Raw genomic sequence first — 26,313 nt, 5'->3', positions numbered from 1 at the left:
CAAAAACGTCGTAAACCTTCGTAAAATGCTTAGTTTTTGACAATATACGAATTTCTATTGAATGCTTTTTTTAGAACCGTTTATTTCGTACTTTTTTTTTAATTTTTGTATTTATGAATGACTTTTCATTATAAAAAAGAAAACGCTAACCTTCGTACAATACTTAGTTTTTGTCAAAAATATATTTTTTTGTACAGTACGTTTATTAGAACCATTTATGTCTTACTTGATTTGAGAATGATTATTAATAAAATTAAATATGCGTGGTTGGTATTTTGCATGCCCACACGTTGTACCTAAATCTGTGCCACAACAATGAAAACGAGTTGCATTCAAATGTTTATGCCAGCGAATCGTGCAAATTTCGTTTGAATAAAAATTTCAAAATATTATTATAAACAAGTATATACGGCCGTAAGTTCGGCCAGGCCGAATCTTATGTACCCTCCACCATGGATTGCGTAGGAACTTCTACTAAAGGCTGTCATCCACAATCGAATTACTTGGGTTGCGATAACACTTGCCGATGGCAAGGTATCGTAAAACTTTTTAACACTGTCTTCTAAATTGTAAGTTAGTCCATAAGGGGTATATATTAAACAAAAAAAAAGGCCGATTAAATACGTATATAATTCAGTTTGACAAAATTTTCTATAGAAATAAAATTTTGACAAAATTCTCTATAGAAATAAAAACTTGACAAAATTTTCTATAGAAATACAATGTTGACAAAATTTTCTATGGAAGTAAAATGTTGACAAAATTTTCTATAGCAATAAAATTTTGAAAAAATTTTCTATAGAAATAAAATGTTGACAAAATTTTCTATAGAAATAAAATGTTGACAAAATGTTCTATAGAAATAAAATGTTGACAAAATTGTCTATAGAACTAAAATGTTGACAAAATTTTCTACAGAAATAAATTTTTTACAAAATTTTCTATAGAAATAAAATTTTGACAAAATTTTCTATAGAAATAAAATGTTGACAAAATGTTCTATAGAAATAAAATGTTGACAAAATTGTCTATAGAACTAAAATGTTGAAAAATTTTCTACAGAAATAATTTTTTTACAAAACTTTCTATAGAAATGAAATTTTGACAAAACTTTCTATAGTAATAAAATTTGACAATTTTTACATGGCTGTTAGAGGCCATATACTAATGAAATGTACCAAATTTCAACCGCATCGGATGACTTTTGCTCCTCCAAGAGGCTCCGGAGGTCAAATCTGGGGATCGGTTTATATGGGAGCTATATATAATTATGGACCGATATGGACCAATTTTTGCATGGTTGTTAGAGACCATATACTAACACCACGTACTAAATTTCAATTGGATCGGATGAATTTTGCTCATCCAAGAGGCTCCAGAGTTCAAATCTGGGGATCGGTTTATATGGGAGCTATATATAATTATGGACCGATATGGACCAATTTTTGCATGCTTGTTAGAGACCGTATACTTACATCAGGTACCCAATTTCAAACGGATCGGATGAATTTTGCCCCTCCAAGAGGCTCCGGAGGTCAAATCTGGGGATCGGTTTATATGGGAGCTATATATATTTATGGACCGATATGGACCAATTTTTGCATGGTTGTTAGAGACCGTATACTAACATCAGGTACCAAATTTCAACCGGATCGGATGAATTTTGCCCCTCCAAGAGGCTCCGGAGGTCAAATCTGGGGATCGGTTTATATGGGGGCTATATATAATTATGGACCGATATGGACCAATTTTTGCATGGTTGTTAGAGACCGTATACTTAGACCACGTACCAAATTTCAACCGGATCGGATGAATTTAGCTGCTCCGGAAGGCTCCGCAAGCCAAATTTGGGGATCGGTTTATATGGGGGCTATACGTAAACGTGGGCCGATATGGCCCATTTTCAATACCATCCGACCTACATCAATAACAACTACTTGTGCCAAGTTTCAAGTCGATAGCTAGTTTCGTTCGGAAGTTAGCGTGATTTCCACAGACGGACGGACAGCCGGACAGACGGACAGACGGACAGACGGACGGACGGACGGACATGCTTAGATCGACTCAGAATTTCACCACGACCCAGAATATATATACTTTATGGGGTCTTAGAGCAATATTTCGATGTGTTACAAACGGAATGACAAAGTTAATATACCCCCATCCTATGGTGGAGGGTATAAAAATCTAAAATACTTCAATATGACGTTGTCATGGCTTAGGATACTAAAAATATTTTTTTAAATCAAATCTAAGGGTCCTGTAGGCGTTTTTGACATTTACTACGTTTTTTACCTTTTATACAGGTATATGACGTTTTCGACGTTTACAACTTTTTGACAGTAGAAAACCCAAAAAATTGCTACTTGGACCATCTCTGATTATAATGCTTGTCTGGAACGTTTGTCAGCAAACATTTTCAAAAATTCGGAATTTTTCTAGAAAGGATTTACCATTTTTTTCGGCTAAATTTAAATAATTTTACCAGTTTATTAGGTCTTAATCTGTTTTTAACCTATTTGAAACAACAAAAAATAAATTGGCCATTACAAATATGAAAAAAGGGAGTCGTAAAAAAAATTGACTCAAATGAACTTCCTGTGCAGTTAAAATAAAGAACATTTTTGGGAGGGTATTTTTGGAAATTCTTTTAAAGTTGTGCCTTGGGAAGGACTTCCAAATTTTTTGTTGGGATATAAATGGATATAAAAAAAACTGTAACTATAAGAAATATGAATATATTTTATAAAACTTCGATTGTGAAAATTTCGTTTTGTAGTTTTCAAATATATATATATATATTAAAACAAATAAAATTTAATAATTTCCTTCCGCCATAGAATAAATAAATAAAATAATTTTTAAAACTCAAGTTACGTACTTAGTTTCCTTTGTTATTCTGTTCTTTATGTCATAGTTCGGAAATTCATTAGCAGGATTTAAAATATTTTTAGTTTTTCTTAGACCAAATTAAATATTCTTATACGAGTTATATTTTCGATAGGATTGTCAGATGACAATTAATCTTTAATCAGTAATTTTCTTATTGACACTTAAACAACATGGCGTTTCGGAAATGTTTTCTTATATGCGTGTGTTTTTATATAAGATGTGCTTATATCCGTTACCTACTGTTTTTTTTTTTTTTTTAATTATGTTAACATACATAATTGTGTCATTATTGATTCCATTTTATGAAGTCATGTGCTTTACATTTTGAAAATACTAATCACAAAGTACTGATAAGTATTTATTATTATCATTATAACTGAACGCAATGTAATGTAGCGTGTAATGACAGTTTTACTATTGGTATTGAAAATTGTAATTAGATGTGGTTACCTAATAGTTTTTGTTGGGTAAGCTATTAAAATTCCTTGATGTATTTTTGGTCGAAAAGATGACACTCATTAATACTCTATATAACGTTTGGGAAACAGTGTTGCCGCTAAAAGTGTTTGCACAAAAAGTATCGTTCTAAACATCGAAATCTATCTCATAAGAGCTGATATTTAGTACATTTGTATCATCCTGAAGTTTTGTACAAATTCATTTCTGTCATGTTCGAAGATAGGCTATATCAGCCTTTATTTTGATATAAGCTCCGATTAGGGATCTATAAATCGAAAATCGATTAATCGATTACTCGAATATTGGCATGAAAATCTACAAAAATCGATTATCAACCTAAAAATAATCGCAAAATCGATTTTAGATTTTCGACTAATTTTTAATTTTGACGATCAAATATAGATTTTGGATTTTCAACTATTTTTTTAATTTTGACTTTCACAACTCGATTTTAATGTTTTATTCATTGGTTTAAATTGAATTGAAATGTGCCTAAATGTAAGGAATTCTATTATCAATAAGAATAAAAATTCTGATTTGATTAAATAAAATATGAAAGTGTTGGAAATGAATCCTTTGTGATTTGAATATCCTTCAATTTATACCCCCAGGCCCCAGGAATGAAACATGGCCACAAATTTGGGGCGACACTTCATTATTTTGGGAAATAATGATAAATGATTTGTACATGTTAAAAATTTTATATTGAACCTTTTAAAAATATAATAAACAAATTAAAATAATTAACACATTTGACCAGAACACTAATTTTTGTCATTTCATACCAACTATTGTTGATAACACTCAAAAAAAGACAAATAGATTTCATAAAATTGATTATTTTGTATAGTCATTATTTCTATGAAATTCGATTATGAAAAATCGAATATTCGAATTTTGATTGGTAAATATAATCGAAAATCGATTTTTGATTAAAAGTCAATAATCGAAAAGTCGAAAAATCGATTATTGGTTTCTACTATAGATCCCTAGCTCCGATCTCCGATTTGAGCATTTAAGCAACACAATTCAATGTGGAAATCATAAGGTATTTAGACCAATAAATTGGTGTCCCCATATAGACCGATCGCCCAATTTGAATTCTTGGGCTTCTAGGTACCACAATTTATATCCGATCCGAATGAAATCCGATATCTACAAGCATTTAGGTCCACCAATACCTGTGCCGAATATGGTGTATAAACCGGTCATATAAACCGATCACCTGATTTCAATTTTTGAGAGAAAATGATCCGAAAAGTGGAAGCCAGATTTTCAATCGAAATTTCCGCAGGAATGGTAGAATACGTGGTCCTGAGCTAAATGTATAGCCAGAACAACACATATTGAAAAATGAGCTTGAGTACTCACCGATGCACAAAGAAGGTAGGCTGGAAAGAGCCAAGAAATGGCTTCGCTTGCACGAAAGTGACCACTAACCGCATTTCATTTTAGCATAGGCAACCACACTCCTTCGACATATCTCGCCGCGAGCAAGTGGTTTTGATTGGAATAAAGTGTTCAAGTAGGATCGAGAGGGCATTAACGGAGACCCACGTTCAGGACATCCATCAATATCAACTCATATCGATATGCCAATATTGATATGAGTTGATATGTTGGAGAATCGGCGAATAAAAGTCGATCGACGAAAAAAGACACACTGATATAGTTAGAATGTTAATGTTTTTATGCTTTATCCAAAAGTCGATAAACTTTTCAATAAAGTCGTTAAGACTTAAAATGAGTATTTTTATACGAAAAAAATATTAAGGTCACCTTGGCTTTAATAATTCTGAAAATTTTTATAAAATTTTGTATCGTGACTACAACGCTAAAGAAAAGTTCAAATATATGACATGTTTTGCAATATTTAATTTTAAAACGTTTTTTACTTGAAACATAGCATAATTCTTACTTGAAGTTCTATCTGAATTTGCCAGTAAAAACAACTTATGTAAATTAGTAATCACTTTTCGTAAAATCCCCAACAAAAACCCCAAATACTAAAAGCTCCCAATCAAACTGGTAAATATAGAGAAAATGTTAATTAGGCTTAATAAAATGTTAGTATAAAAAAATATTAAACTGAATGCTTTTAAAACACAGAGATGCAAATTCTTTAATTCCATGTGAAATACATTATACAACTCCTTCAAATCTTTTTGAAGAAATATTCGTTCGTAATGGATATACAAATGCATTTATCATCTGTGATGTGAATTCAAGACCATTTACCTTACGCTTTCAAACATTGTATTACGCAAAACTTTTAATAAAAACAAACTGCAAATAGCAGAATGTTCGTTTGTTCCTTGCATGGCCTAGGATTAAATCTAAAGCTAATACGAAAATCTCCTGTATATGCATAAAACTTAACAAAAATGTTTGTCTTATCTGTGAATTGATTTAAAACATGCACCCAAATATGCCAGTACGGCTACACGCCATACAATGTGAGTTGGTCAAATGTTTTTACCTTTGAAGGTCTTTGGAATTTTAGTCTTTTTATTGCAAAGGAACCCATTCACCATTTGGCCAAGACACATGTCTGGTCAACCTCCGACAATGAAATACAAAATAACTTGTCTCAGATAATTCGGTCTGACACTGACAAATTTAGGGTGAAATGCACACATACACACCCATTTCAGAATATGCAAATTGACTTTTTGCTTGCTAGTTGGAGTAAGTGAAGTAGTCACATCCGCTTTGTTTTCTTGTTGTGTCCTATACCCAATGGACAGAAGACAAATACAGTACACATTTTTCATAGAAATAAACCTCAGATAAGTTCATGTAATGTCACGAATATTTTTCTTCATGCAATTCGTTTCTCTGTTAAAAGATGTCTCGGAAAGTCCACTTTATCAAGAAATTAAATGGAAATTTTTCCCATTAGTAAATATCCAAATGCTTATGATCTTGTACGAAGAAACTGTTAGTTTCTCAAATTCACATATAGATAACAATTATTTTCGGGTTCACGTACACACAAAAAATAATTTTTTTATCCCAAACGAAATTTTAGACAAACAAATATCGTTTCCCATTTGCTTTTCGCTGTAAGGAGGTATGTTTTGAAGAAAAGTACATACATCTTGTGCTAAACGTTAATTTTTTACAGGATTTTTTGGCTAATTGCGTCTTTCCCACTACCACAAGGTTTATTTAGTTTTAGCACCTTTTTCTTTATTACAAACAGTGTAGAATAGACATTTTAAATTTTACCTTTCACCTGAACGGAGAATCGATTCGTGGACTATACAGTTTGTAAGCCAACACACTATCTACTGGGCTACGTAGCTGTTATTGTCATCTACAGCCAATTATCGCATTTAGTTATCAACGCAGAAGCAACGCATACAACAGTTGTATTTATAAAGATGTTTGGCTTTACAAACTACTTATTAAATTTTTACTATGAATCTTCAAAACATATTTTATTAAGGACTTAAAGTCAGAAAAGGACAGTGCTTGATAGAAACGAAATGGACTGCAATTTTAGAACTACAAATTATTTTTTATATTGCAAAAATAAACATATTGCAACAAGAAAATGTTTTAGGCTATAAAAGTTTGAAATTTTGAAAGATATTCAAAAACCCCTATCAAAACAAAAACGTTTTCGATACATGTTTTTCTGCCTTTTTTCGTGTATCTGCAATAAACTGTATTCGATCGTCGGACTGCCTAAATTTATGTACGGCCGAAAGTATAGACAGGCTGAGTTCTATATACTCCCCACAAACGAATTACTTGGGTTGTGGTAACAATTTCCGATGGCAAGGTATCTCATAAGTGATACAAAATTGGCGCAGAAGCGATGAATTTAACATGGGCTTGTCATTGCCAGATGTTGCACTGAAATTGATTCACTTCTTAAGCATCAACAACAATAACAGCAACAAAAACGTCGCCAAAAGAACAGTGAAAATGTTTTTTTTTAGATCCGGAAGTGGTGCAAAATTGGCGCAGAAGCGATGAATTTAACATGATCGGTTATATATGTATATAGCAGCTATATCTAAACCTGAACCTATTTTTTATACCCTCCACCATAGGATGGGGGTATATTAACTTTGTCATTCCGTTTGTAACACATCGAAATATTGCTCTAAGACCCCATAAAGTATATATATTCTGGGTCGTGGTGAAATTCTGAGTCGATCTAAGCATGTCCGTCCGTCCGTCCGTCTGTCCGTCCGTCCGTCTGTCCGTCTGTCCGGCTGTCCGTCCGTCTGTGGAAATCACGCTAACTTCCGAACGAAACAAGCTATCGACTTGAAACTTGGCACAAGTAGTTGTTATTGATGTAGGTCGGATGGTATTGAAAATGGGCCATATCGGACCACGTTTACGTATAGCCCCCATATAAACCGATCCCCAAATTTGGCTTGGGGAGCCTCCCGGAGCAGCAAAATTCATCCGATCCGGTTGAAATTTGGTACGTGGTCTTAGTATACGGTCTCTAACAACCATGCAAAAATTGGTCCATATCGGTCCATAATTATATATAGCCCCCATATAAACCGATCCCCAGATTTGACCTCCGGAGACTTTTGGAGGGGCAAAATTCATCCGATCCGGTTGAAATTTGGTACCTGATGTTAGTATACGGCCTCTAACAACCATGCAAAAATTGGTCCATATCGGTCCATAATTATATATAGCTCCCATATAAACCGATCCCCAGATTTGACCACCGGAGCCTCTTGGAGGAGCAAAATTCATCCGATCCGGTTGAAATTTAGTACGTGGTCTTAGTATACGGTTTTTAACAACCATGCAAAAATTGGTCCATATCGGTCCATAATTATATATAGCCCCCATATAAACCGATCCCCAGATTTGACCTCCGGAGCCTCTTGGAGGGGCAAAATTCATCCGATCCGGTTGAAATTTGGTACCTGATGTTAGTTTACGGCCTCTCATAACCACGCAAAAATTGGTCCATATCGGTTCATAATTATATATAGCCCCCATATAAACCGATCCCCAGATTTGAACTCCGGAGCCTCTTGGAAGAGCAAAATTCATCCGATCCAGTTGAAATTTGGTACATGGTGTTAGTATATGGTCTCTAACAACCATGCAAAAATTGGTCCATATCGGTCCATAATTATATATAGTTCCCATATAAACCGTCCCCAGATTTGACGTCCGGAACCTCTTGGAGGAGCAAAAGTCATCCGATACGGTTGAAATTTGGTACATTTTTTCAATATATGGCCTCTAACAGCCATGTAAAAATTGGTCCATATCGGTCTTTAGTTATATATAGCCGATGACTTATTACACAAAAATTGGTCCATATCGCCAAAAATAATCTACCAAAACTTTATTTCCATAGAAAATTTTGTCAAATTTTATTACTATAGAAAGTTCTGTCAAAATTTCATTTCTATAGAAAGTTTTGTCAAAAGTTTATTTCTATACAAATGTTTGTCAAAATTTTATTTCTATAGAAAATTTTGTCAAAATTTTATTTCTATAGAAAATTTTGTAATCTACCTAAACTTTATTTCCATAGAAAATTTTGTCAAATTTTATTACTATAGAAAGTTTTGTTAAAATTTCATTTCTATAGAAAGTTTTGTCAAAAGTTTATTTCTATAGAAATGTTTGTCAAAATTTTATTTCTATAGAAAATTTTGTAAAAAATTTATTTCTGTAGAAAATTTTGTCAACATTTTATTTCTATACAAAATTTTGTCAAAATTTTATTTCTATACAATATTTTGTCAACATTTTATTTCTATAGAAATTTTTGTCAAAATTGTATTGCTATAGAAAATTTTTTCAACATTTTATTTCCATAGAATATTTTGTCAACATTTTATTTCTATAGAAAATTTTGTCAAGTTTTTATTTCTATAGAAAATTTTGTCAAATTTTTATTTCTATAGAAAATTTTGTCAAAATTTTATTTCTATAGAAAATTTTGTCAAGGTTTCATTTGTATAGAAAATTTTGTCAAAATTTTATTTCTATAGAAAATTTGGTCAAACTAGATTATATACGTATTTAATCGGCCTTTTTTTGTTTAATATATACCCCGTATGGGCTAACTTACAATTTAGAAGACAGTGTTAAAAAGTTTTACGATACCTTGCCATCGGCAAGTGTTATCGCAACCCAAGTAATTCGATTGTGGATGACAGCCTTTAGTAGAAGTTCCTACGCAATCCATGGTGGAGGGTACATAAGATTCGGCCTGGCCGAACTTACGGCCGTATATACTTGTTTTGTTTAATATATACCCCGTATGGGCTAACTTACAATTTAGAAGACAGTGTTAAAAAGTTTTACGATACCTTGCCATCGGCAAGTGTTATCGCAACCCAAGTAATTCGATTGTGGATGACAGCCTTTAGTAGAAGTTCCTACGCAATCCATGGTGGAGGGTACATAAGATTCGGCCTGGCCGAACTTACGGCCGTATATACTTGTTCTATATTATTAGGGATCGTCTTTGAGCCGAAAAAAGCACACTGTGCCAGCACACCGACTAGAACTTCGAGCTGGGCTTTGCATACAAAAATACATCAACAGAATGACTGACGGACATCTAAATCGACTCAGAATTTAATTCTAAGATGAATCTATGACGGCTCCTTCTGGGCACAAGCTTATTATACCCTGTACCACAGTAGTGGTGAAGAGCAGTGGTGAAAGTCAAATTGAGAACAGACGGGGTCAATCTGACAACGTTGAAATGATATCATGCGTTGTCAAACCAATAACCAGGGTTCATGATCTGACAACGTAATGGTTACGAATTTATAAACAAATTAAAAAACGATTTCCGCTACCGTGACTCGAACCTGTGTTGCATGCACCATACGCGTTAACAGTCATCTTAGCACATTGCACCAGCGACGGAGTTGCCATAACCAAAGACAATAAACTCTAGGAAGACAGGAAATTGGCTTGCGTCATACCAAATGTTGCATGTTAGTTCCATGCATGTTTGTATTTTTTTTTTCTATTTTTTTAATGAAAAATTTAATTTTCTTAATGAAACAATGTTAAATTTTAGACAACAACAAAAAATTACGTGGAAATTTATTTCGTGCACTTAATTTCTTTTTATTTGCATATTAATGCTATGTCAATACTTGTCGTATACGCGTTTGGTTCGAGTATGAAACTAACACCGTAAATGGTTTGAGTTTATTGTCTTTGGTCATAACAACGTCTAACGATTATGTTAAGACTTTCTATGGCCAAAGAAAATCATGAAATCGTGAACGCCCGTGGACCAAATCGGGAACATTCCGTTTTGATTTTATGTAAACGTTTCCGTTTCATTTAGTCCCCGTTTGTTCACGATTGTAGAACGCAATATTTCTATTAGTGATGTAATGTATATTATTCCTATATATACACCACATATGTTCCAAACATATTTTGCAGGAAGCACATATATTATTGGATACTGCCGAAACATTAATATGTTTATTTTATGTGAACATATTATATGGTTGGGAGCATTTTACGCCCAAAAATATTATATGCTTGGAAGAATTTTTTCCAAAGACGATTGTGCTCATTCCCTAACATACTCGTAATTTTCACGTCCACGAAATATATTTGTTCTTGGCACTTTTTTCTGTAATACAAATAATGTTGAAGAAATTATTCACTTTTATAAATTTTTTAAATTTTACCTTTCGCCTGCACGGAGAATCGAACCGAGGACCATACATTTTGTAAGCCAACACACTATCCACTAGGCTACGTAGCTGTTATGGTCACCAGCAGATAATTATCGTTATAAGTTACATTTATATAGCATAGTTTGCAGCGCCCACGAGCCCGTGCAAACATAACATTATTTAACAGAAACATATATTTGTTTGCCACGTGGAGCAGTGGTTAGCATGTCTGCCTTACATGCAAAGGGTCGTGGGTTCAATCCCTGCTCCGACCGAACACTTTTTTTATTTTTAATTTACACATTTATATTTATACTATATTAAATTTTTATAATGAAACTTCGAAATGTGGGTTATTAAAGATTTATAGTCAGTAACAGTGCTTAATATAAACGAAATTGACTGATTTTTGGATAAAATATTATTTTTTTATTGCAAAAATAACAATTTTGTAACAACAAACTGTTTTTGGTACAAAACTTTAAAATTTGGAAGGAATTCAAAAACTCTACCAAAAGAAGAACGTGGAGTTGAGTATAAACATACATAAATAATTTTAGAATATAAACATAAATTTATTTAGGCGTGAACAATTTTTTACTAGCATGTAATACCATCGCTTTAAAATGCCTTTTATTTTTCTTTAATAATTCATTTTAAAGAACATAAACTTTTTAAATTGTTTTAGCTGCAAAACTCGAACTTAATGCCCGCTTTTATATTTGAAGGTGTCCGTCAACTCCTCGTGAACTACTTATTAATAAAGAGGAACTAAACTTTGTTTTTATACATTTTACTGTGTAATTTTTCACTATTTCCTCCTTATTTCATTTTACTGTCCCATCTCTAAAAAGAGTATAGTGCCCTTTCGTTATTTTTATGAAGACCCCTGATTGATTTTAACGAACCAAAAAAAAAAAATTGTGCCTATAATGCCAAAATGATAAACAAAACACATGTCCACACATACATAAAATGCTGCTCTCAAGGCGAAAACATATGCTGTTTGTTTTTCAAATGTCTATTCTCTTAGTTCCGAATGTCCATTCTCTTTATTCAAATTAAATAATATTTAAACTTAAGCATATCAAATTTTTGGCCTTATCCGAATCAACATACAAGCGGTTTCACAGAAATTGTTCTCTTTTGATTCTTTCGCTGTGTTATGTTGATATCTTTTGTCAACTCTCCCGGTTTCCATATCTATTTTTTCTCTATACTCTCTCTGTCGCTTTGAATAAAATATCACAACATATGTATGTTTAGTCGAAATTTGTAAATTTATATATGTTTGCATTCACACATATGATTTTTATGAAACATTCATCCCCCAAACATAATATGTTCTAACATATTAACATAGATGTCCCAAACATTTAGTGTTAGTTTAGGAACATTACATGCTTGCACTTAAATATATTGTGTTTTAAAATTGTGCCCGAAACACATTTTGTTTATATCGGAACATATGAAAAACATATTTTTCTAAGAGTGTATGATTCGTCAAGATGCCCACTCCAACAGTTTTACGAACATTTGTATGTATTATCGTAAAATTCTTGGCACCAGACATCATTTTCTTCCGTACCTCTTCATTTAGTATTTTGGAACATGGCGTTTTCGTAAACAGAAAAATTTATATCTTTAATGGGAAGAATGAACACTCCGTGCGAAAATTTAACTAAATTGTAATCCATTTTTTGAGATATCCATAAGGCGTTGTTAAAATTAAAAAAATAACGACTATTAAATAACTGTTTAGATTTCTAAACATGTACTATCTGTGGTAGGTGCATTTAGGCATTAGCGTAGCTAGACAATTTTCCTAGGGGGGGCTATAGCCCCCATAGCTGAAATTTATAGACTGAACTTATAGGTTCAATTAATGTTTTATTTCATAAAATTGAATAAAAAATTAGACATCAAAATAACTCGACAAACAATTTTCCCAGCAAAAAAATGTGAGTTGTTCTAAAGGAACAACTTTAAAAGTACTTCCAAAAATGTCCTCAATTATTTTAACTACACAGGAAGTTTTTTACTTAATTTTTTTTTCATATTTTAATGTGTCATTTTTTGTTTTCTTTTTTTTTAAATAGTTTAAAAAAAGAGTAAGAATAAATAAATTGGTACAAATTATTCAAATTTTTTCCACAAAACTGCTAAATCCGTTATAGAAAAATCGATAATTTTGGAAATTATTCCAGGAAAAACGTTTCAAACAAGCGTCAGAATGCATTAAAAATCATAAAAACAATATAAAAATTATTTATTTGGGAAAACATTTTTTAATTCACATTCAAAACACTGAATTCGGATCTCACCCTAAGAAGTGATGCAAATTCATTGCAACGGCTGTTGAAACGGTGGACATTTGTCCTATGACAAGCTCATATTACATTCATTGCTTCTCCGCCAATTTTGCACCACTTCTAGACCAAAAAAGAACATTTTCACTACTTTTTTGGCAACGCTTTTTCGCAGCATTATTTAGATATTAATTTATGAAAGAATAGTTTTAATATCAATTACTATTTTTTTAATTAAATTGACTAAACTAAATCAATCATAAGTTCAACCACAGCTTTATTTCATAAATATCTGACTTCAAACATTGCCATCGGCAACTGCTACCACAACCCAAGTAATTCGATTGTTCATGAAAGTCTTTAGCTGAAATTTGTGCGATTGTATATACTTGTTTAATTTTTATAAAAATTCAAAAAACTATTGACATTTATTGAAAAATGGAAAATCATAAATAGAGTTTCAAATTCTGGGGGGGGGGCTAAAATTTTTCTGGCGGGGTCTAAGCCCCCTCCCCAGAGGCCTTCCTACGCTTATGCATTTAGGATAGATAAGGTTTATGGCAGGCAATTGAAATAAAAACAAGTATATACGGCCGTAAGTTCGGCCAGGCCGAATCTTATGTACCCTCCACCATGGATTGCGTAGGAACTTCTACTAAAGGCTGTCATCCACAATCGAATTACTTGGGTTGCGATAACACTTGCCGATGGCAAGGTATCGTAAAACTTTTTAACACTGTCTTCTAAATTGTAAGTTAGCCCATACGGGGTATATATTAAACAAAAAAAGGCCGATTAAATACGTATATAATCTAGTTTGACCAAATTTTCTATAGAAATAAAATTTTGACAAAATTTTCTATACAAATGAAACCTTGACAAAATTTTCTATAGAAATAAAATTTTGACAAAATTTTCTATAGAAATAAAAATTTGACAAAATTTTCTATAGAAATAAAAACTTGACAAAATTTTCTATAGAAATAAAATGTTGACAAAATATTCTATGGAAATAAAATGTTGAAAAAATTTTCTATAGCAATACAATTTTGACAAAAATTTCTATAGAAATAAAATGTTGACAAAATATTGTATAGAAATAAAATTTTGACAAAATTTTGTATAGAAATAAAATGTTGACAAAATTTTCTACAGAAATAAATTTTTTACAAAATTTTCTATAGAAATAAAATTTTGACAAACATTTCTATAGAAATAAACTTTTGACAAAACTTTCTATAGAAATGAAATTTTAACAAAACTTTCTATAGTAATAAAATTTGACAAAATTTTCTATGGAAATAAAGTTTAGGTAGATTACAAAATTTTCTATAGAAATAAAATTTTGACAAAATTTTCTATGGAAATAAAATTTTGACAAACATTTGTATAGAAATAAACTTTTGACAAAACTTTCTATAGAAATGAAATTTTGACAGAACTTTCTATAGTAATAAAATTTGACAAAATTTTCTATGGAAATAAAGTTTTGGTAGATTATTTTTGGCGATATGGACCAATTTTTGTGTAATAAGTCATCGGCTATATATAACTAAAGACCGATATGGACCAATTTTTACATGGCTGTTAGAGGCCATATATTGAAAAAATGTACCAAATTTCAACCGTATCGGATGACTTTTGCTCCTCCAAGAGGTTCCGGACGTCAAATCTGGGGACGGTTTATATGGGAACTATATATAATTATGGACCGATATGGACCAATTTTTGCATGGTTGTTAGAGACCATATACTAACACCATGTACCAAATTTCAACTGGATCGGATGAATTTTGCTCTTCCAAGAGGCTCCGGAGTTCAAATCTGGGGATCGGTTTATATGGGGGCTATATATAATTATGAACCGATATGGACCAATTTTTGCGTGGTTATGAGAGGCCGTAAACTAACATCAGGTACCAAATTTCAACCGGATCGGATGAATTTTGCCCCTCCAAGAGGCTCCGGAGGTCAAATCTGGGGATCGGTTTATATGGGGGCTATATATAATTATGGACCGATATGGACCAATTTTTGCATGGTTGTTAAAAACCGTATACTAAGACCACGTACTAAATTTCAACCGGATCGGATGAATTTTGCTCCTCCAAGAGGCTCCGGTGGTCAAATCTGGGGATCGGTTTATATGGGAGCTATATATAATTATGGACCGATATGGACCAATTTTTGCATGGTTGTTAGAGGCCGTATACTAACATCAGGTACCAAATTTCAACCGGATCGGATGAATTTTGCCCCTCCAAAAGTCTCCGGAGGTCAAATCTGGGGATCGGTTTATATGGGGGCTATATATAATTATGGACCGATATGGACCAATTTTTGCATGGTTGTTAGAGACCGTATACTAAGACCACGTACCAAATTTCAACCGGATCGGATGAATTTTGCTGCTCCGGGAGGCTCCCCAAGCCAAATTTGGGGATCGGTTTATATGGGGGCTATACGTAAACGTGGTCCGATATGGCCCATTTTCAATACCATCCGACCTACATCAATAACAACTACTTGTGCCAAGTTTCAAGTCGATAGCTTGTTTCGTTCGGAAGTTAGCGTGATTTCCACAGACGGACGGACAGCCGGACAGACGGACAGACGGACGGACGGACAGACGGACAGACGGACAGACGGACGGACGGACGGACATGCTTAGATCGACTCAGAATTTCACCACGACCCAGAATATATATACTTTATGGGGTCTTAGAGCAATATTTCGATGTGTTACAAACGGAATGACAAAGTTAATATACCCCCATCCTATGGTGGAGGGTATAATGAAAACGCATTACACATGCAGCGGTATGAAACGCATTACAAGATAGTGTGGTATACGTATTTGCTTAGCTTTACTTTTTAAGAATATTTAGATTGTAGCTAGTTTAAGATTTAGTATATAAGGTTGAATATTTTCTGGAATAAATTAGTGTCTTACAAACATTCAAAAAGTAAAGATAGTGTTCGTTGTCTTTACAATGACAACTATAAAAAGTTTAATTTTCGACCCACCCTACTCTCTGGCTTTCATTATCTAAATAAATTTTTGCCAATTGCAGCATATTCACTTTGTGGTCTCTTTTCTGTTTGACATGTTCGCATATTTCGATTCCAATGTTTCGTATCAACATGCAACCATTCCAGAGTATCTGATGCAAATGTCCTCTATGCTCCAGTAGAGCATTTAGTGTTTGGGCACAAGGACAGTATGTTAGTATGTTTCTAAGTTTAGATCTACGAAATGAGATTTCCAGATTTTCTGTATGTTTGTACGCATGTAGAGAATAAAGGTATGACACAAAAGGTCAAGAACACGTGACCGTTTAACAAGCAAACGAGTTTTTGTGTGCTTTAGAAGCACTTTGCTCACATACCCAGCAAAAAAATTGAAGTTCTTCCCAAGTCATTATTCACTTGGTAAAGAACATTTCGTATTTTTATTACAAATTTTGCTAAATTCTGAACTATTTTTCTTTCTGATTAGTTTGTTTATTGACGTAATTATTAAAGTGAAGGAAATTTTCACCAAAATATTGGGAGAAATTTTAACTAAAATGTAATAATTTCCATAAAGTAATATAAAGTTAAGTTTACTTTAGTTCTCCTTTTTGGGAATGTTATACGTTATTTGAGAAATAACTTTGAATTTTATGAATATTTATATAAAAAAAAAACAAAAACAATGCTTAAAGAACAAAACCAACAATAACAAAACAAAAAGAATGGAAAAAGAAGAGGAAGCACGCTCAAAATAAACCCAGGCAACTGAATTCAAATCGATGATTTGACAGTGGCATAGGAAAAGAAATATGTTTGTTTTGAATTTATTTCGGCATAAGCCGGCTATCAATGTAAAGCCTTTTTTCCGAGGGTTCAAGTGTGGTTTATTGTTGGGTTTAATGAACTGCCCGAATTTATTCTGATAATTGGTTGATAGTTTTGCTGCAAGTAGAGGATGCTGATGAGGAATGTGGTAATTCCGAAACGTGCGTCCATCCAACCATCTTGCAGTCTATAGGGCTTTGCCCAAATAAATTTGACAAACATTCTTTTCCTCTGTTGGTTAAGCTACACTTGTAGTTTAGTCAATGTATGGTTTTAAGCTGCAATAAAAAACAACAACAATGCTAAAGAACAAAACCAACAATAACAAAACAAAAAGAATATTTCTGCGTCTAAAAAATGTGAATTAAAAAAGGCGGGCCGATTTATTTGTTGGCAGAAATATTTTTATTTTTTTTTTCAAGCATTTTCTTACTTTTTCAAATGAAATCCGAATACCCCAGTAGCCTAACAAACTGATGTGAAATGTATGCGCCGGATAGTTAAAGGAATGTCTTCCAGTAGATTTTCCACACTCCATATCCAAAATTGACCTTTTTGGTTTTTTGGCGGAGCTGTTTTTGCTGGGTAAAAATAATACCTGTGGATTTCAATAGCTTATTTTTCTACTTTACCAAATCCACCTAGCACCCCCGATCCAGAGAAATTTAGCAATTACTGACTTATAGGTTAGGTTAGGTTAAAGGGGCAGCCCGATTAAGTTTCCGGCTCACTTAGACTATTCAGTGCATTGTGATAACACACTTAACTAAAAGTACCTATTACATATAGGCACTTCTAGTTTTAACCACTGAACCTTCTATATTATTTTCTTTTGTTGAACCAACCAGATTGTTCCAAAAACATTAACAGACTGCTTAAGTTAACGTTTTCCAGGTCCGCCAGTAATCTAAAGCTATATGCCCCTAAAATTTGCTTACGCCTTACACAAAATCCAGAACACTCACACAAGAGGTGTTAAATTGATTCCTTTTCCTCCGCATCATGACAGCTCATACAATAGTCATTATACTTCGCGCCAATAGTTTTTGCAAAATCGCCTATCAGGCAGCGACCCGTTATAGCAGATATCAGGAGTGATATCTGACGTCTCGAGAACTCTAGCATATCTAGTGTGCGGTTTAAGTTTAAATGGGGCCATATTTGCTTGGTGTCGTTACAACCATTGCAATTCTCCAATCGAACATTTGCTATCATGACGGCCTTCTCACGCAGTAAGAGCTTGCAGGTTTCCAGAGACATACCAACAGATTATAGTTCCCCTGGAATATGTAAGCTAGTTCCTAGCCTTGCTAACATATCTGCTTCGCAGTTCTCCGGTATGTTCCTATGGCCAGGCACCCATATTAGGTGAATATTGTACTGCTCAGCCATCTCATTGAGAGATTTGCGGCAGCCGTTGGCCCTTCGTTTTCGAGTAAAGGAACACAGAGTCCAAGGATTTTATTGCAGTAATTTTTGGAACATTACTTCTCAGCCAATTCGCCACCTCTCTTATTGCTAATATTTCAGCCTGAAAAACACTACAGTGATTAGGTAATCTTTTCGCTATTCGAAGTTCCACATCTTTAGAATATACTCCGAAATCCACTTGTCCATCCAATTTGGAGCCATCAGTGTAGAAATCTATATATCTTTTATTCCCCGGGGACTGTGTACACCACCCCTCACTGTTGGGAATTAGAGTTTCAAACTTTTTGTCGAAAAGTGGTTTCGCCAGAGTGTAATCCACTACGTTAGGTACATCTGGCATTATTTTTAGGACCGACCTGTGGCCGTACATTTTTTCCGACCACAGCGATAGCTCGCGCAATCGCACAGCCGTTGTTGCAGCTGACTGTTTGGCCAAAATGTCTAAAGGCAATAGATACTGAATGCGCCTGAGATACACAAGCACGCCATACGCTGAACTTTATCTAAACCTATCGGTTGCTGAAGTGGCAGCCACCAGACTACAACACTATATAGCATTATAGGTCTAACCACTGCCGTGTATAGCCAATGCACAATTTTCGGTTTTAGTCCCCACTTTTTTCCTATTGCCTTTTTGCATGAATACAAAGCTACCGTGGCTTTCCTCGCCCTTTCTTCAATATTAAGCCTAAAGTTCAGCTTCCTGTCCAGAATAATAACGTCAAGGTATTTTGCACACTCACCAAAGGGAATTTCAATACCCCCTAAGGATATGGGTTAACCGTGGGAGTTTTGCGATCTTTGCAGTACATGACTAATTCCGTCTTTGCAGGATTTACTCCAAGACCATTCTCTTTCGCCCATTTCTCAGTCATCCGGAGGGCTCTTTGTATAACATCTCTGATTATGGATGGGAATTTTCCCCTGACTGCTAGGGCCATATCGTCTGCATATGCCACCTCTTTTATCCTTTATTTTTCTAGGGAAATCAAAAGTTTGTTTATAGCAACATTCCAAAGAAGAGGTGATAGAACTCCTCCTTGGGGAGTGCGTCTGTACACATACCTTTGTGGCTGAAATACGTCTCCTCATTAGCAGTTCGTCTAGCAGCCTAAGTATACCTGAATCAACATTCAGAGTTGCCAGTCCATTTAATATCAAGCTCGGATGGACATTATTGAACGCCCCTTCGATGTCTAGAAACGCCACGATTGTGTATTCATTGACAGATAGTGAGCTTTCGATAAAGTTGACTAGTTCATGCAAAGCGGTCTCAGTAACATAGACCTGCGCTTTGAGTATGCATGCTGTCGTTTCGAGAGCAAACTTGAATTGACGCTAGTTCTAAGATAAATGTCTATCATATCTGACTTATATTGTGATATTTTATTTTAGAACAAGTTCGGTATTAAAAACTTCTACTAAAGGCTGAAATGCACAATCGACTTACTTTACACTTGTCGATGGCAAAGTATATTTAAGTTTCTTAACACATGGGGTATATGTTAAACAAACAAGGCAGATTCCATACCTATATAATTCAGTTCTTGACCGGTATATACCCCCGTAAAAAAATTATATGTGCAACGTGTAAATTTATGTTCTATATAATATATATATATATATTATATAATATATTATAAATATATTATAAAGAACTTTTATTGAAAACATTTTTTTTCTTATTTTATTTACACTTTTGTATGTTACTAAAATACATAAACAAAATCTTTATTTAACATTTGCTTTGCAGAAAATACATGCTTAAATTTTTAGTCATAGAAAATGTTTATAAGTGCAAAATTTTATTTTAGCTATATGTCAAAATAAAATTAAGATAGTGTGATTGACTAATACGATATAGCATTGCCATTGTTTATTAGAACTTGATTTCAGATTGCCATATCGATTTTTCCCATTCTGACGCAATTGCAGACTTCAGTTATTTGGGTGTTGTATATTGCTTGGACTTCGCAAATACCTTAGCGGATAATATGCCCCAGAGCGCCGGTCTGTCCAGTAAAGGTATATCACGAGACTTAAAAAAGCTTTTTTTGTGAAGCATGCAACACGGATGGGAGCATTATCTTGTTGGAAATTCCAAACTTCACCATATAACTCATCTGCAAAATGTATTCAATTGTTCTCCAATAAATCGATATATATCTCCATACCATAAGAGATCCACCCCCTTGGGTGGGTTTATAGCAAGTTTGACGAGGGTACCGAGAATCTCGCCATTATTTGTGATGGCCATCAGGACCGTCCAAATTGAATTGCTTTTCGTCGAATTCCGTTTCGAATTCTTCGTCCCAAAACTTGTATTTTTCAGCAAAAGAAATACGAGCATTTTTATGGTGTTGTTTAACCGCGGTTTAGGAATTTTATTTTTGTATTTTAGTCCTATATCGTGCTTGATAATTTTCTGAATTCGTTGTCTAGTCACATTCAGACCCAATTCTAATTTTATTTCTCTGCAGCTCATATTTCATTGGCAGCAAGTTGGCGAATATGTCGCTTTATCCTTTGGTCAACGGTTGGAATGCGCCCACTGCGTTTAGCACAATCATAGTTTGTGGGATTTTTTAACAAAATGTTAATCGAATTGCGGTGTCGATTTGTCGTCGATGCAATTTCTCCAATTTTTTTGGCAGCATGGTCCATTTCGATAATTTTTCCGCGTTCTTCCTCAGAAAGTTCACTTCCTCCAGGCATTTTTCACTAAAGATTAAAAGTTTGCACTAAATTTCTTCTGAGTACATAAAAAGAACATAAATGTAACTCACCCACAATCTATATTTATTATTCACAGCGAAACTCTAATGAGCCTGTGCATTCTTCAGCGAAAAAAAAATGCAAACGATGTACAATGCACATATAACTATTTTCTATTGAACTTTTAACTTTCATTAGAGGCCATATACTAACTCAACGTACAAAATTTCGATCGAGTCGGACATATATCTCCATACATGCTCCTCCAAGAGTCTTCGGTGGTCAATTCTGGGGATCAGTTTGTATGGGGGCTATATATAATTATGAAACGATATGGACCAATTTTTGCATGAATGTTAGGGACCATATACTAATACCACGTACCAAATTTCAAATTTGTTCCTTCAAGAGGGTCCGCAAGCAAAATCTGGGGGTCGGTTTATATGGGGGCTATATATAATTATGGATCAATTTTTGCATGGTTGTTAGAGGGAAAATACTAACATCACATACCAAATTTCAACCGGATCGGATATAATTTGCTCTTCCAAGAGCGTCTGCAAGACATATATGGGGGTCGGTTTTTATGGGGGCTATACCTAAAAGTGGTCCGATATGGCCCATTTTCAATACCATTTGACTTACATCAATAACAACTACTTGTGCGATATTTCAAGTCTATAAGTTTTTTCGTTCGGAAGTTAGTGTGATTTCCGCAGACGGACATCGCTAGATCGACTCAGAATTTCACAACGACCAAGAAGATATATATACAGTTTATGGGGTCGTAGACCAATATTTCGATGCGTTACAAATGGTATGACAAAGCTACGCTCAAAAAAAGTTTACTTGGATCCAAAGATTTTGACCTTCCCTAAGGATTTTGGTATTGATTCCGAGCCAAGTACGTGGCTTCTTTAAAACAAAGAAATTTTTAGCGACCTATCTTTAATCACTAGATCTTATTTATCAAATTTTCATTCTCTTTTCGCGGTTTATTAATAAAGGTACTCACGTACAAACAAATGCAAGTGTAAAAATCCAAATTATAACGGATGCTTAAAGGTAAACAATGTTTTCTTAATTCCAAAAAAAAAAAAAAAACTTTAAACCAAAGATGCTAAATCCTCAAAATAAGTCTTAGCCTATATTTGAAGTGTTTTTATCTTAAATCTAAAGTTTCAATAATTCAGTTAATTTTAGGACAATTTCTTTAAATCAAAAATGTGTTTCTTTACTTTAAGGAAAATTAGCCTTAGTTCAAGGACATGGGATTTTAACGGAGGGACGCAAATTTACAAAATGTGTGTCCTAAATTTAATGAAAAAAATTTTGAAACAAAGATTATAAACTTTATATTATTAAAATTTCATTATTTAAAAAAAATTGTCCTTAATATTTTGCATTCTAAAATTTAGGTTGCGTAATCTTTAATATCACGTAAATATTTTTTCAGTGTAATATACCCCCATCCTAGGTTAGGTTAACCTAACCTAACCTATGGTGGAACGTATAAAGATAACATATCTCTGTTTACCATATAGTGTTTTTTTCGCAGTGAACCCTGATCATATACTGACTAAAACACAACATAACTAAAGTTAAACATGCGTTTATTTTGATCTGGTTTTGTAAAAAAAAAATTGGTCAATAACACAAACATTATGGACACTTACTCGTATGTTGCTGTGTCAGAAGTATCACACAAGTATTTCGATTTTATTTTACAACATATGATGAGATATGTTGTTTTGCCAAATTAAACTTAAAAATTCGCGAGTTATGTTGTTTTGCACGATTCTATATCTCCCGATCTAGTGCAGATATAAAAAATCTGTAAACACAGAAAGAAGAGCCTTTAAAAACTACACAAAACATTAAACAGTAGTGGTGAAGAGTATAAGAATGATGTACTTTTGAATGTTGTTAAAGTACTGTAGTGAAACCTCTGAAACTTGGTTACTGTGAAAGGTAGACGCCCTTAAAAGGGTACAACTTTCGTGAGTCATTATTATCACATTAAAATTAAACTCTCATAAGTAGGTTTCTCACTGCATATGATCAATGTTCTTGTGCAACTTGCGACTGATAATTTTTAATTTGGTATCATATTATTTGGATCAAAGTGCTTCTAAATAAAATATGTACTCAGATACACGATATACAGCGAAACTTCTCAAACTTGAATCCTCTGACGTTTGCTACATTATCACATTCAAATTAACCCCACATAACTGGACACCACCCAAATGTAATCAAAATTTAAGCCATCGTAGGAGTGCAGTCGTGAGAGGTTTTACGTGATTCTTGTATAATATATTGGGACATATAATAGATAAGATAATTTTTTGTTTTACTCAATAACTCTCAAGGACATTTACTCAATAACTCTTAAGGATATTTAAAATTTGTTTTTTTTTTTTTTATTTCTTTACAGGTCTCTACACCTACTGGCATCATATCGCATTTTGTCAATCTACAAGTAGTTGTACCAGAAGCATTTATTTTGGGATCTGGCGAATTGCATGTCGATATGGGATCAACAATTAACTTGGTTTGCATAATAGAGAAGGTAAGTTCGAGATTGCATTTTAAAGTGACTGAAGGAAATCAAAATTTTACTGTGTTTTTGCTGGTAAAAATTCTATCTCAGTTAATTGATATATTTTACAATCGAATAGAATAATTAGACATTGTGAATGGTTAGTCAGCCTGTGAAATCAGATACGGCCTTATTCATCAAAAATTAATCGAAGTTTATAAACAACTTATAGGCTACTTCGTTAGAATTATCATTCATAAACGATTAATAGTTAACCATCTAAACAGCAAAAATTAATTTAAAATATATCCTTCTTGGAAGTCTGTCACCACATGTGTTTTTAATAACAATAGATAGTACCAACCAATTTCATGCAAACAATTTCAAAATAGATACATTTGGTTGCTACAACTATTTATCGTAAAACACGAAGGAAAATCTGTTATAACAGTTGTCTAATGGTTGAGTAGATGAAAATATAGTATACAAACGACTTATTGTTCCAAATACGGAAATTAAATTATTACAACCGATTTCCGCCAATTCTATTCTCTGTGTGTATATTGGAATATGTTAGGCATTCTCTGGTATGCGGCGTTAGTAAAGTTCATACAAATGGTAGGTATGGAAATACTCTTCCAGCCATCTACAGCGGCTGACAGTTTATTTCGCCGTCCTACATATTCTATATTCTATATATTGGAATATGTTAGGTATTCTCTGGTATGGGGCTTCAGTAAAGTTCTTACGTCTACAGCGGCTGGTTATGGTTCTAATTGCTATGGAATATTTTTCAAGTTGTTGTACAACTAATCGTAAAATACCATATATCTTTACTGAACAATATTTTGACTGAGAGATCATGTATATATTTTAAAATCAATATTTTTTTCAAATTAAAATTGAAATTAAATGAAATTTAAACTTTATATCGAATATTTCAATAGTTTCAATCGAATATTTTTTATGAATTCATTATTGTGAATTGTGTGAAATAAAGATTACTACTACTATTTCACATTTTTTGCACATTAATGTTACTATATGTTACACTAACCTCCATGTGGTTAAGGGTATAAAAACTGCCTGCATTTACCTTTTTAACGCTGGAATTTTGAATACGCAAATAGTTTTCCACGTCTTTTTCAGCTATGACTTATTCAGAATGTGTAATACACAGAAAAAAATTCACGAAAATTTTTCCAATTAAAATCTCAACTGAGTTTTAAAAAATATTCAATTAAAAATATAATTGATTCAACCATTTTTTAATTGAAACTAAAATCAATCACACAAATTAATAGTATCAATTAATTTTTTAATTGGCTGTCAATTAATTTTTTAATTGATACTATCATTTCTGTGATTGAAGACATTTCAATTAAAAAATTAATTGGATCAATTAATTTCGTGATTGTATCATAATTTTTTTGTGTGTACAAACATCTATTACTTAATTACACTAGTTTACATTGAAAATGTACATATGCTGGGCGGTGACTTTCTTATGTATTTTTCATCATCTAAATATGAGCCACTCACCCACACATAAATGCCACTTGGCTACACAAAAATGAATTTTTTGTGTGAGTGAGTGACTCATATTAGATGATTTGACGTTGGATTTATTCATTAAATTGCTAATATCTTTGTCATTTTTCGATCGATTTTCTTCTAGTTGGTCTTATTTCTTACGTTAAAGTATCATCTTTACGATGGTTTCTACTTTTCCGGCGACACAGATTATAAATACGATTTGGGATTGTCTTTAGATATAATTGAAAAAAAAAAATACAGTATTGGCATCTCTATCTCATCTTCACATAAACAAACGACTTCCATCGAAATGCATTTACATTTATATATAATACATTTTTGTTGTTTTTGTTAGTGGTTTTCCTACTCTTATGGTATTGTTGATCCCCGTTCATTGTTATGCATAACATTAAAAACAAAAAAAAAGAAAGTTGGTGAAATACCCGAATCCGCGATTTCCATGTTATACATGCCATTGGTACAGTTGTACAAGCATTCTGTTTAACGATGGTTTCATCCTTCATTCTGTAGTGCACTACTATTCATCCTCAGAGCTTTAACAAATCTTCCATTTCCTACTCGCTGATATAGTGCGTATAGCTGTTTGGTCCTTAACATCCTAATGGGTAAAACAAAAGAAAACAAGTGTTCTGACAAGAATTCATAGGAAAATGGGTTAAGGCGTATGCTCCCCTATGGATCTGTTGTTATCAGTGCAGTGCATAAGGGTATGTCGAACATTGGATTGTGTTCCATTTCTACATGGTACGTTTCACTCCAATGCAATTGTTCGCAATGAATCTTTGTTTTTGTAACGCAAATATTTTTACGGTGAACGTTATAACTCTATATTGAAATAGGTGCAGCAATATACGCAATAAAACAAAAAATTATTCTTTCCTCCAAATCGACATTTTTGAGACAAACA

The 26,313-nt window shown here is 33.3% G+C and overlaps 1 protein-coding gene across 1 annotated transcript in view; it reads left to right on the top strand.

Moving 5' to 3' along the window:
- dpr12 (defective proboscis extension response 12) overlaps positions 1-26,313 on the top strand; it is a 205,751-nt gene that overhangs the window by 169,174 nt on the left and 10,264 nt on the right. The window contains exon 6 of the mRNA XM_075312925.1: positions 23,745-23,879. Within this exon, the coding sequence (XP_075169040.1) occupies positions 23,745-23,879 (135 nt within the window). The remainder of the gene's footprint in view (positions 1-23,744; positions 23,880-26,313) is intronic.

Source organism: Haematobia irritans, chromosome 5, assembly GCF_050003625.1.
Source record: "Haematobia irritans isolate KBUSLIRL chromosome 5, ASM5000362v1, whole genome shotgun sequence".
Classification (NCBI taxonomy): Eukaryota; Metazoa; Arthropoda; class Insecta; order Diptera; family Muscidae; genus Haematobia; species Haematobia irritans.
This window is presented reverse-complemented; position numbering and strand designations above follow the sequence as displayed.